This window comes from Pristiophorus japonicus, chromosome 2, assembly GCF_044704955.1.
Source record: "Pristiophorus japonicus isolate sPriJap1 chromosome 2, sPriJap1.hap1, whole genome shotgun sequence".
NCBI classification, from domain to species: Eukaryota; Metazoa; Chordata; class Chondrichthyes; family Pristiophoridae; genus Pristiophorus; species Pristiophorus japonicus.
The window spans coordinates 203,801,042-203,814,408 of NC_091978.1; the positions used below are offsets into that span (position 1 = coordinate 203,801,042).

The 13,367-nt window shown below is 39.3% G+C and overlaps 1 protein-coding gene across 3 annotated transcripts in view; it reads right to left on the reverse strand.

The window, feature by feature from the left end:
- The window catches only part of slit2 (slit homolog 2 (Drosophila)), an 850,855-nt gene that overhangs the window by 8,654 nt on the left and 828,834 nt on the right, over positions 1–13,367 (reverse strand). For all 3 annotated transcript variants that reach the window (XM_070870756.1, XM_070870755.1, XM_070870754.1), the window contains 3 exons: positions 8,917–9,071; positions 7,840–8,128; positions 3,568–3,779 (listed from right to left, as the gene is read on the reverse strand). In XM_070870756.1, coding sequence (XP_070726857.1) covers positions 3,568–3,779; positions 7,840–8,128; positions 8,917–9,071 — 656 coding nt within the window. The remainder of the gene's footprint in view (positions 1–3,567; positions 3,780–7,839; positions 8,129–8,916; positions 9,072–13,367) is intronic.

Here is a 13,367-nt window from a genome sequence, read left to right on the forward strand (position 1 = left end):
TGGAGGCTGGGTCATTGAATATATTTAAGGCGGAGATAGACAGATTTTTGAGCAATAAGGGAATAAAGGGTTATTGAGAGTGGGCAGGGAAGTGGGGCTGAGTCCATGATCAGATCAGCCATGATCTTATTGAATGGCGACCAAATGGCCTACTTCTGCTCCTATTTCTTATGTTCTTATGTAACTAGTGATGGGCAATAAAGGTGGCTTTGTCAGCATTGCCCACATCTCGAGAACAAATAAAAAGTCGCTTCTCCTTCATCCAAGCATGCCACATTTGGCAGCCGTTTGGTAGAAGTATAAGATTTTTAACTGAAAGGAGCATGAGCAGAGTTTCTTTCATAAGAACATAAGAAATAGCATAAGAAATTTTCTTCATTAGACAACCCCTTCATCTCAGGAATAAACCTAATGAATCTTCTTTGAACTGCCTCCAATGCAAGTATATTCCTCCTTAAATAAGGAGACCAAAACTGTACGCAGTACTCCAGGTGTTGTCACACCAACGTACAGTTGTAGCAAGACTTCCCTACTTTTATGCTCCATTCCCCTTGCAATAAAGGCCAACATTTCATGTGCCTTCCTAATTACTTGCTGTACCTGTATGCTAACTTTTTGTGTTTCATGTACAAGGAACCTCTGATCCCTCTGTACTGCAGCATTTTGTAATCTCTCTCCCTTTAAATAATAATTTGGTTTCTTATTTTTCCTACCAAAGTGGACAACCTCACATTTTCCCACATTATTATCCATCTGCCAAATTTTTGCCCACTCACACAGCATATTTATATCCCTTTGTAGATTAATTGTGTCCTCCTCACAACTTGCTTTCCCACCTATCTTTGCATTATCATCAAATTTGGCTAAATTACACTTGGTCCTTTCATCCAAGTCATTAATATAGATTGTAAATAGTTGAAGCCTCAGCACTGATCCCTGTGGCACCCCACTAGTTACAGTTTGCCAACCTGAAAATGACCCATTGATCCCGACTCTCTGTTATCTGTTAGTTAGCTAATCCTCTATCCATGCTAATATATTACCCTAATCCCATGAGCTCTTATGTTGTACAGATTTGCATAGGGTAAATAAGATCAGAGAGATGAACGCGTGGCTTAAAGATTGGTGTGGGAGAAATGCGTTTCGATTCATGGGCCACTGGCACATATACTGGGGTAAGAGGGAGCTGTTCCGTTGAGATGGGCTTCACTTGAACCATGCTGGGACTAGTGTCCTGGCAATTTGAATAACTAGGGCTTTAGATAGGGCTTTAAACTAAATAGTGAGGGGGAGGGTTCAGGTGAGGGGGAGGGTTCAGGTGAGTGGATATTTAAAAAGTCAAAGAGAAAGGAGAAGGCAATAGTGCAGGGTAGTGATAAGGATAATGATAACCAGAGTGTGACAGGAAGGGACAGAGCGTATAAACGTAAGAGTGCATCAGAAAGTGGGGTCAGAATAGGGAAAAATGGTAAAAAGACAAAAATTAAAAGCTCTATATCTGAATGCACACAGCATTCGAAACAAGAGAGATGAGTTGACGGCACAAGTAGAAATAAAGGGGTATGATCTGATAGCCATTATAGAAATGTGGTTGCAAGGGGGCCAAGGCTGGGAACTGAATATTCAAGAGTATTTGAAATTTCAGAAGGATAGGCAAAAAGGAAAAGGAGGTGTGGTAGCTCTGTTAATAAAGGATGAGATCAGTGCAGTAATGAGAAATTATATTGGCTCAGAAGATCAAGATGTAGAATCAGTTTTGGTGGAGATAAGAAATAATGGGAAGAAGTCACTGGTGGAGTAGTCTATAGGCCCCTAACAGTAGCTACACTGTAGGACAGAGTATAAATCATATAATTGAAAGCAGAATTTGGTATCATATTTTCATCTGCTTTGTTTTTGTATATAATTAGGAAATTGTTAATTCATATAAACTCCATGACTGATTACTAAAAGAAGAAACGTTGGAACTTGAAATGGCCACACAGTTCAAGATTTCAGTTCTTCAGGATGTGACCAGTTATATTATATAATTGGGAGTATTAATGTACCATCTGTACTTGAAATAATTTTTAAAAATTACGATAAAACATCACAAAATTACCCTCACACTTATTTATAGATAAAAAAATACTCAGTGAGAATGAGTTTATAACTAGTTTGTTCTACTTATGAGGAAAAGCTTCATAACTTTGTGACTTACAAACCCTTCTTCACTTGTGGAATAAAACTGAGTAGTGACTCTCGCTTCTTAGAAAATGTTATTCTAATACCTAGCACTTTATTCCTGCTAAATGTGTTTTGTATGGACCATAACAGTGGTAAATGCTATTCTAACCAGAGACTGAAAACATGATGCTTTACAATAAAAGTCTACAGCCTCAAAATGCACCATCAAGACTAACAAGCACAAGTTTCCTTAGCACTCCAGTTTCTCCATCAGTTGTTATGGATATAAAAGGATTGATTTTGTAACACATTACACACTTATTTATTTATTGACTATGTTTCCAGTCAGCTGGTATGGAAACATGAATCAACAAGATCATTACCACTGACTGCATGCTTTAACACTTACACCAATAGAGTAAGAAAATCACACTGCACGAGGAAAAAGGGCAGGGGGAAACTCTGAGTCAGAATCATGGGGGAAGATAGATTTTATTGGATTCAAACAAGCGAATAAAAAAGAAAAGGGTATTTAGAAAGGGTAACTAGCAGGAAGAGAGAAAAAAGAAATGATTCACCCCTTTTCCCATTCGTCTCACCTGCAAGAGGTGCTGTGATTGGTCAGTTGAAGCTGAGAGGTCAGAGGTAGAGTTTGTGCTAGGGTTAAGTGCAGAATCATTGGATTTGGCTGCTCAGTCCAAAAAGATATAGAAATGTTAAAGTGAGATAAACAGCAGTGAGGTTAAAGCTGATAAATTAAACCTATTTAAATGAAGGGCTTTTGAATTCATTTAATGAAGGCTCATAATATGAAAAATGAATTAAACTGAGGCATACAGCAACACAAACATTAGTATTTGAAAGAGTAATCTAGGATACAGTCATGCCATTATCAGCATTCAGTATAATTCAGCTAGATGGTATACAGATTGATCCGTCAATATTCAAAAAGGAGGGAGGAAAACATAGTTCACAAACACTTCTTCCCACAGAGCAAAGAACAGCAGTTTCTGCATGAACCATCAGACTTCAACTAGTGGGGTGTGGTATACAATGAACGATGATGAACATTTATGTCACAGGTTTGTCATAATTTCTTTAAAAGTATACTAAGTATTGATTTTTTTTTCAACTTGTTCTATTCTGTATAACATACATTGTGGGCTTTTCATCTGGGCAGAGGAATGAAATCAGACACAAAAAATGCAACAGCAAAGAAAATAATTAATTTCTGCACCAATTGCTTTCATAATCGAGAAAACACTTAAATATAATGAAAAAAAATGGTGTAGCAGACCAAAATTAATTGTGGATTGAAGTCACAACATTTCGGAAAATGAGGCTATGATTTAGATGTGCAGGCAAACAATCAGACCTACATTCACAAAGTTACTTGCATACCTTTGTCACAGTTCTCTCCAGTGTATCCACTATTACATTCACAGTAAGGCCTGCTCACAGCCGAAAGCCTGCATTTTCCATGTTTACACCTGATGTTCTGACAGGGGTTAAAGAGCTCTTCTTCCTCATCACACAGTACATTTTTAAAACCCAGCTGGCATTTACAGCTGTATGAGAAGGCATTGATGGGCATACAGATACCATGCACACACCTGAAAACAAATGAAAATGCAATTAAATAATGAACAAATGTAATCAGTGCTTTTTTCTTACAGTTTCTATTTTTTTTCTCCTTCTTGCCACTTGCCATAATGCAATCTTCTGCTGCTCAAAGAGTGGGCAAGCAATGTTAGCTGCACAGATAGAAAGTCTCACTCCCATATGGTAGTCCATCCCGTGGTTGATTGAGAAGTGATGCAGCTAAGGTGGGAAAATTTGAGTAACTGGTAGCTGTAGAACTTGAAATGAGGACCCTCAGGCTGGGAGTCAACATACTTCAGGTAACATTTTTATCTTTAGCTAATTTTGTTTTCACCTGTTCACCAGCTTGGCATGGTCTAGAGGTGGAGTACCACTGGCATGCTGTGCCAGAGTAGTACAGTATGAATTCCCATCCACAGTTCTGAAATACCAAGTTCTCAATATCAGTCAGGCCATCAGTTGAAGGTACCTGGGGTTTAATTTTATTTGGTAGCACACTACCTAATGCGTTTGTGTCATATTTTATCAGTTATTATTCCATATGAATTGTGCATTGAGCAATTTTTTCAAAATGCATGAAGTAGTGCACTGTAAGAGGAATTTAAACCTTCAGGTGAGATATTTTTCCACACAAATCAGAAGCTCCCTCCTGTCTACCTGATCACTGACAGAACATCGGTAGAAACTACTCTTGGTTACAGAATGTAGTAGCGCCCACACAGATCTTCCCAGTCAAAAGCAACCACTTCACTCAAACTAGTTCAGCTTCAGTCTGGGTTAAAGACTCCAAAATCCAAAAATCACAATAATACTATTTACACGGGCCCTGAAATTTCAACCTCTAGGTATCCTCGAGAGAAGGGTCTTCATGGGTGGAGATTTGGGCTATTTGCCTAACGCTTGCCAAGCGAATGTCCTTCAAACTCTTATGCCTGGTAAAAGCGTAAGAGCTTTAATAGATAGGAAAAATAAATGTTTACTTATCTTTATATTAAAAACCCTGTCTATGATGGTAAATTTAATTTTAACACTATTAAAACATTCATTTTAAATTAAAAAAAAATTCTCTAAAACGTTTAATTAAATGCAATTTCTATTAATTTTAAGAAAGTTAAGTGTTTTTTTAAAATGTATGTTTGTGTTTTAATTGAATTTAGGGGGATTCTCATTGATAGTAACTGGAGCTCGGAGCTCCCATTACTGTCAATGAAAATACTACATTGTGATTGGTGGTCCATGCCCACGTGATCACATTTACTCCTGAAATATGTGGGTCTCTGCGCTGGGCTGCGCATCGAGGCCTTGGAGCGCAAGTGTTCATTCCACCGGGATCACCGGATACATTCGTAAAAAAAATTTTGGTCAGAGTCATCCGCTCGTGGGAAGCCTTTGACCGCAAATTTTGGCCCATGGTTCCAACTAAAATGATTGAGTTGAAATTTAGTCACTTTTTGCAGTATAACTTGTTTATTACATACAGATGACCATATAATAAAAATACTTCCTTTATAATGATTTTCATGATAAATTTGAAGTGTATACATAAAGCCTTTGTAAATTTGCAATGCCTTTTGAGGAACAAGTGAACATTATACATGTAGTATGGTAGCTTTACTCCATCTGGTTGCAATTCTAGACTAAAATATAGTCTATTTTCTACCAGTACGAAAAGCACATATGTGAGTGGGGCAAAATTGAGCAATGACAATTTCAGTGGACTACTTCCTGTTTGAAGCGATTCAAATCCCCACGATTAGATTGCACTAACATGTAAATCATTTGTCTGGATTACTGATTATGTTTCCAATGTGCCTCAAAGGAACAATTAGCATCTGCTATACTTGATGACCAGGCTGCAGTGAAACACTGGAGAAATGCTTTTGTTAATCTCAGCAAATCCCCCTTAATAATAAACTTTGTGAAAAGCTATGGTTTATTACTCATTTCCTGATCTCTTGTAATTCTTTCGGCAGCATAGTTCTATTCTGGGAATATGATTGGCTTTAAAGGCATTCACTATCGGTTCAAATATTGGATTAGTTTTATAGGGAACTCCACAGTAGCAATAATGAACTATAATGATGATTAATTGGTGTTATTTAGCCTTGCTTTCGAGTCTGTTCAAATCTGCAATCATTTTACAATGATGCACTCCTTCTTGTTCAACCCAGTGTATAATTGCATGTCATTTCTGATTTTAAAGCAACATACAGAAACATGGACCTTACTGCAAGTGTACAGAAATAGGAAACATAAAGTATATGACTTGTTTCATATAGGTAATCCAAGAATCATATAGAAATGCTACAAAGATCTCCATTTAGACTAAATACACAACACTGGACTCCTATTTGGAGGGGCCCAAGTTCAAATTCCAGTCTCAAATGGTATTTAAATTCAGCCAGTATCAGTCTCAAGTTCAGACACTAGATGAAGCATTTGGCATCAGAATTCTCCATCTGGAGAGTGGGAAGGCCACAGATTGGCAGGGATTCCATCCTGTGGACATCTTGCTGGCAGATCATGCAGTGAGGTTGCCATTTGTCGAGGCCTGAGGCCCAGTCTGTGCAAGCTAAAGGATAGGAGCATTCTGGAAGATTATGAATTGGACAGTTTAATAAACAAAACTTAAAACAAGAGCAGAAGTCATAAAATGTCCCAGCAAATCGTGATGCTACAGAAGATTGTGGATATCATTGAAAAAGCTGTCAAGAAGTGTTGAGAAGGAAGTGCACAGGTGTTTGTTATTTTAAGCTCAATACATCCCACTCCCACAATTAGAACAAACATGTTTTTACACTCTTTTTGACACAAGCTATGCTACACATTAACTGTAAGTTTAAATTCCCATCAATAAGCACTTGGAAATTTTTGGTATGTGCAAAATTAACAAGTTTTAAAGGTTAGGTTAATAATGACGCATGGAAAAGTTAAAACAAATCTGTAGGTTTAATTTTTTCTATTTACTATTTACTAGCAATTTACAAGAACACATAAAATCCTGTCTGTGTTATTTTAACTAGTTGTTAACTTGTTTAAAATAAAGGGATTATAAACATCTGTAAAATAACTCGTACAAGAATTTGTGAATATATTAACAACTGTATTGAAAATAGCACACAAAGGAAGTTAAGAACAACCATTTGCATTTCTTTCACAGCGTAAAACATCCCAAGGAGCTTCACAGGAGCGTAATCAGACAAACATTGGCATTGAGCCAAAGAAGGGGACATTAGAACAGGTGACCAAAGGATCGGTTAAATAGGAGCATCTTAAAGGATGCGAGAGATAGAGAGCCTGAGGGAGGGAATTCCGAAGCTTAGGGCCCAGACAGCCAGCAATGGTGGGATGAACCAAGTGGGGGATCCACAAGAGGCTAGAATTGGAGGAGTGCTCTCGGAGGGTTGTAGGGCTGGAGGAGGTTACAGAGATAGGGAAGGGAGAGGCCATGGAGGGATTTGAACATTAGGATTAGAAATTTAAAATGGAGACATTTGTGGACCAGGAGCCAATGTAGCTCAGCGAGCCCAGCCCACCAGTGTCTTTTTATGAAATTTAATTACGATTCAATTAAGCTTTTCAGTGCTAATGGGTGCATAAACAGACACAGTACAATCTCCAATGCATTCAATAACAAAAGGAATCAAGTGGAAGGTGAGAAAATCTGGAATCTAGGTCAGTGAAAACCTAAAGAAGTATTCCAGTATTGAGACGACAAGTTGCCATTCACAGATTGACATTTCTACGGACTGGGATTTAAAAGAGAAAATAAATGAAGGAAAAAGCACTCCCCAATTTATCTTGGTAAATGTTTTAGAAACATTCACACAGGCACAGTAAAAGCTGCTGCTCTGCGGGTGAAAGCATACTGGTAGGGCAGAGTAAAGGGAATTTTACTCTGCATCGGTCCTGTCCTTTATATGGCCTGGGAGCACTTGATGTTGCCATTAGGGTCCAAAAGATGGAAAAATATTTTTTTCCCAAGTAGTGACATCCTTTATTTTGATGAGTGCAAAACATGAGCATTTAGCCAATAAAAATAAATAAACAGCAAGCTACACATTCACTTACTTATTGCCCTGACATGGGTCATTGGTTTGCTGGTCACAAAGTGTTCCCGTCCAACCTCCCTCACACTCACAGGTGAAGCTGGACTGGCCAATGGCGTGACAGGTGCCATGCTGGCACATCTTCTTCTGGCAGGGTTCACAGCCTGGCAGAATGCCAATCTGCATTGGAACTTTCTTGAAGTCTTGCAGTTCATTGTTAATGTACAAGTTGCGAATGCAGCCATGGAAACTAGTGCCATTCTGGCCTGGCCCTTGGCGCAAAGCAGCGACATTGGTCTTGGTAGGCATACCTAAAAAGGAGCAAAAGTAGTGAATGATCTATGGTAGGAAATGTACTCTTGAATTATTACTGATATCACATAGCAATACTTAAGCATATTCCAACTGATATGTCAAAATAACTTTCACGGTTCATTTCCTTCAATTATTCAATAAATATGACTAAAATCATCCTTTTCCCACTCTTTAAGCCTACACTTCCCATGTATTTTCTATCTTGCTCTAGTTCCCCATCAGCATCCTGTATATCTAACTCTCTCATCGAGACGACATGTGAGCAGTGCCCATTATGAAAAAACATTCCAAATTGAAGAATCACAGAAAAAACCTAACTCCCACCTCTCCAAGGCATTGTGCGTAGGCGTTCGAGAGTAATTTATCTCTAAAGGAGACAGGTGTAATCACTAAATCAGTGCCTGAGGTAATGCAGCACTATTTTTGTGCGATTGTTTTGATAAATGTTGCCTCACATGCAAATTTGTTAATCCACTAGCATTTGCCTTTAGCAAAGTTATCAAGAAAATTATACAAAAAATGTTGCATGCAAAGTGCTTTATTAATTAAAACATCCCTGTAATCAACAATTTAAAACATTTTAATTTATGTTTTCTTATAAACATATTTTTGAGTTTAACAAAATAAGATGAAATTCCCGAATATCTGATAGTAAGTTGCCCGTTGCATATCTTGAGGGTTTTGCTTCTTGGCTGGAACCGCGAAGCATTACACAAAGTAGCGTTGCCGAAAAGGAATTTCCTCATCTGTGTAAATTTAAGTATAAATTGGAATCCCTCCATACCTCCAACATAGAGAGGGGAGTCTACATTGAGTGTGGATTGTCTGGCTAAGTTGTTGATGCTCTTTGGGTTTCCTCCATCTATCGCAAGACTCAACATCTGATCAGCTGCTACCAACTCCAGACTGTGAAAGTTACCATCATTGATTGTTTCCACACTGCAGAAAGAACAAGGTAACTAAGTTACCTGGATAATGCATATTTTATATTAAACTAAAAATCATAGAGATTTACTTGAATAGCTACCTAGAAAAATAATAAAAGTTTGCAGTTAATCACATGTTGAATATAAATTTTCTTAAAGAGGAGCTCCTGGAGTTTCTGCTCGATTGCGCTGATTTTTTGGCAATTTGCCTGATGTTGGCATAACCGACGTTTTTAAGCGTAAATTGCGTTCAGCACAAATTGATTTCCCGCATTCTATTGCGCTAGTTTAAAAACATCCACTAGAAGCAGGCCCCGCCCACAATATTGGCCACGGCCCCAGAGTGATTTAATCACCACTGGGAGTTTCTGATAATTGTGCTCAATTGCAGGCCTTTGAGGAGGTTCTAAAAATTAAACTAGACCTTTTGGTCGCAAGGACACTAACAGGTACATGTTGAAAATTTTTTTTAGTGAAACTTAAAAAAAATATTTACAAACGAACTGTCTACTGTACCCCAATCTAACTAGAAAATAGTTTTTATAATTAAATGAAATAATTTAAAATAATTTAAAATCGCGTTGCTCACAGGCGGTGGATTGAAACTGTGATTTAAAATGCTTATTTTTTGTGATAAACCCATTTTCAGCTGTATTAATCAAACTTTATCGAACTGTCGACTGCACCCAAAGTAGAAACTCTATCCCAAGATGTCTGCTTTATTCAAACACAAAGGATGTGAGAAATTCAGAAGGATTATTGACTTGATCCATCAACAAAAGCATCCACGAGTATTAGTCCTTGCCACCACCAACACTGCAATGCACTCTGGCATGAAAGGCAAGGAGTGGGGCTGCAATTTGCTTGCCTGTGTGTTAACACAGACAAAAGGCATAACATATAAAATTTAATAATTCGAAACAATGCAGCAAAAATAAACATCAATGAAGTATACCAAAGTACCAAAAAAACTCAAGAGAAACTGAAGGAAACTAAGGAAGAATCAAATATCAGGTCAAAAAAAGGAAAACTCAACACAGGGGAAAAAGAAAAAGATTCGATTTGCCCATCTCTGTTTTTTGTTTATGACTCCCCTGTTGCCTCGGAGACAATGACCCGCCTCCTCAAGTTACGTGGGGCGGCGTCAAGCGAACAGTCGGGTGCGGTGCACGTTCGGCCTCGAAGCCAAGCATTGACGGGCCGGATTTAATCCACTGGGAGCCGGATTTAATCTATTGATGGGGCCGGATTTAATCTATTGGTGGGCTGGATTTAATCTATTGGTGGGCCGGATTAAATCCATTGGTGGGCCAGATTTAATCCATTGGTGGGCTGGATTTAATCTATTGGTGGGCTGGATTTAATCTATTGGTAGGCCAGATTTAATCCATTGGTGGGCTGGATTAATCCATTGGTGGGCCGGATTTAATCTATTGGTGGGCTGGATTTAACCCATTGGTGGGCTAGATTGAATCTATTTGTGGGCAGAATTTAATCCATAGGGGGCTGGATTTAATCCATTGGTGGGCCGGATATAATCCACTGGTGGGCTGGATTTAATCGATTGGTGGGCCAGATTTAATCCATTGGTGGGCTGGATTTAATCCATTGGTGGGCTGGATTTAATCTATTGGTGGGCAGGATTTAATCTGTTGGTGGGCTGGATTTAATCTATTGGTGGGCTGGATTTAATCTGTTGGTGGGCTGGATTTAATCTATTGGTGGGCTGGATTTAATCTATTGGTGGGCTGGATTTAATCCATTGGTGGGCCGGATTTAATCCATTGGTGGGCAGGATCGAATCTATTGGTGGGCAGGATTTAATTTATTGGTGGGCTCGATTTAATCCATTGGTGGGCCGGATTTAATCCATTGGTGGGCTGGATTTAATCCATTGGTGGGCTGGATTTAATCTATTGGTGGGCTGGATTTAATCTATTAGTGGGCAGGATTTAATCCATTGGTGGGCTGGATTTGATCTATTGGTGGGCTGGATTTAATCCATTGGTGGGCTGGATTTAATCCATTGGTGGGCAGGATTTAATCTATTGGTGGGCTGGATTTAATCCATTGGTGGGCTGGATTTAATCCATTGGTGGGCTGGATTTAATCTATTGGTGGGCTGGATTTAATCCATTGGTGGGCAGGATTTAATCTATTGGTGGGCAGGATTTAATCCATTGGTGGGCTAGATTTAATCCATTGGTGGGTTGGATTTCATCTATTGGTGGGCCGGATTTAATCTATTGGTGGGCTGGATTAAATCTATTGGTGGGCAGGATTTAATCGATTGGTGGGCAGGATTTAATCCATTGGTAGGCAGGATTTAATCTATTGGTGGGCCGGATTTAATCGATTGGTAGGCTGGATTTAATCTATTGGTGGGCTGGATTTAATCAATTGGTCGGCTGGATTTAATCCATTGGTGGGCTGGATTTAATCTATTGGTGGGCTGGATTTAATCCATTGGTGGGCTGGATTTAATCTATTGGTGGGCTGGATTTAATCCATTGCTGGGCTAGATTTAATCCATTGGTGTGCAGGATTTAATCTATTGGTGGGCTGGATTTAATCCATTGGTGGGCAGGATTTAATCGATTGGTGGGCTGGATTAAATCTATTGTTGGGCTGGATTTAATCCATTGGTGGGCTGGATTGAATCTATTTGTGAGCAGGATTTAATCCACTGGTGGGCTGCATTTAATGTATTGGTGGGCTGGATTTAATCCTTGGTGGGCTGAATTTAATCTAGTGGTGGGCTGGAGTTAATCTATTGGTTGGCTGGTTTTAATCTATTGGTGGGCTGGATTCAATGCTTTCGTGGGCTGTATTTAATCTATTGGTGGGCTGGATTTAATCCATTGGTGGGCTGGATTTAATACATTGGTGGGCTGGATTTAATCTATTGGTGGGCCGGATTTAATCTATTGGTGGGCTGGATTTAATCCATTGGTGGGCCGGATTTAATCCATTGGTGGGCAGGATTAAATCCATTGGTGGGCTGGATTTAATCTATTGGTGGGCTGCATTTAATCCATTGGTGGGCTGTATTTAATCTATTGGTTGGTCGGATTTAATCCATTGGTGGGCTGGATTTAATCCATTGGGGACTGGATTTAATTCATTGGTGGGCTGGATTTAATCTATTGGCAGGCTGGATTTAATCCATTGGTGGGCCGGATTTAATCTATTGGTGGGCTGGATTTAATCCATTGGTGGGCTGGATTTAATCTATTGGTGGGCCTCATTTAATCCATTGGTGGGCTGGATTTAATCTACTGGTGGGTAGGATTTAATCCATTGACGGCCCTCATTTATTGCATTGGTGGGCTTGATTTAATCAATTGGTGGGCTGGATTTAATCGATTGGTGGGCAGGATTTAATCCATTGACGTGCCTCAGTTAATCCATTGTTGGGCTGGATTTAATCTATTGGTGGGCTGGATTTAATCTATTGGTGGACAGGATTTTATCTATTGGTGGGCTGTATTTAATCCACCGGTGGGCTGGATTTAATCTATTGGTGGGCGGGATTTAATCCAGCGGTAGGCTGCATTTAATCTATTGGTGGGCCGGATTTAATCTATTGGTGGGCTGGATTTAATCTGTTGGTGGGCTGGATTTAATCTATTGGTGGGCTGGATTTCATCTATTGGTGGGCTGGATTTAATCCATTCGTGGGCTGGATTTAATCTATTGGTGTGCTGGATTTAATCCATTGGTGGGCTGGATTGAACCTATTGGTGTGCTGGATTTTATCCATTGGTGGGCAGGATTTAATCTATTGGTGGGCCTGATTTAATCTATTGGTGGGCAGGATTTAATCGATGGGTGGGCTAGATTTAATCCATTGGTGGGCCAGATTTAATCCATTGGTGGGCCGGATTTAATCTATTGGTGGCTGGATTTAATCCATTGGTGGGCTGGATTTAATCTATTGGTGGGCAGGATTTAATCCATTGACGGGCCTCATTTAATGCATTGGTGGGCTGGATTTAATCTACTGGTGGGTAGGATTTAATCCATTGACGGCCCTCATTTATTGCATTGGTGGGCTTGATTTAATCAATTGGTGGGCTGGATTTAATCGATTGGTGGGCAGGATTTAATCCATTGACGTGCCTCAGTTAATCCATTGTTGGGCTGGATTTAATCTATTGGTGGGCTGGATTTAATCTATTGGTGGACAGGATTTTATCTATTGGTGGGCTGTATTTAATCCACCGGTGGGCTGGATTTAATCTATTGGTGGGCGGGATTTAATCCAGCGGTAGGCTGCATTTAATCTATTGGTGGGCCGGATTTAATC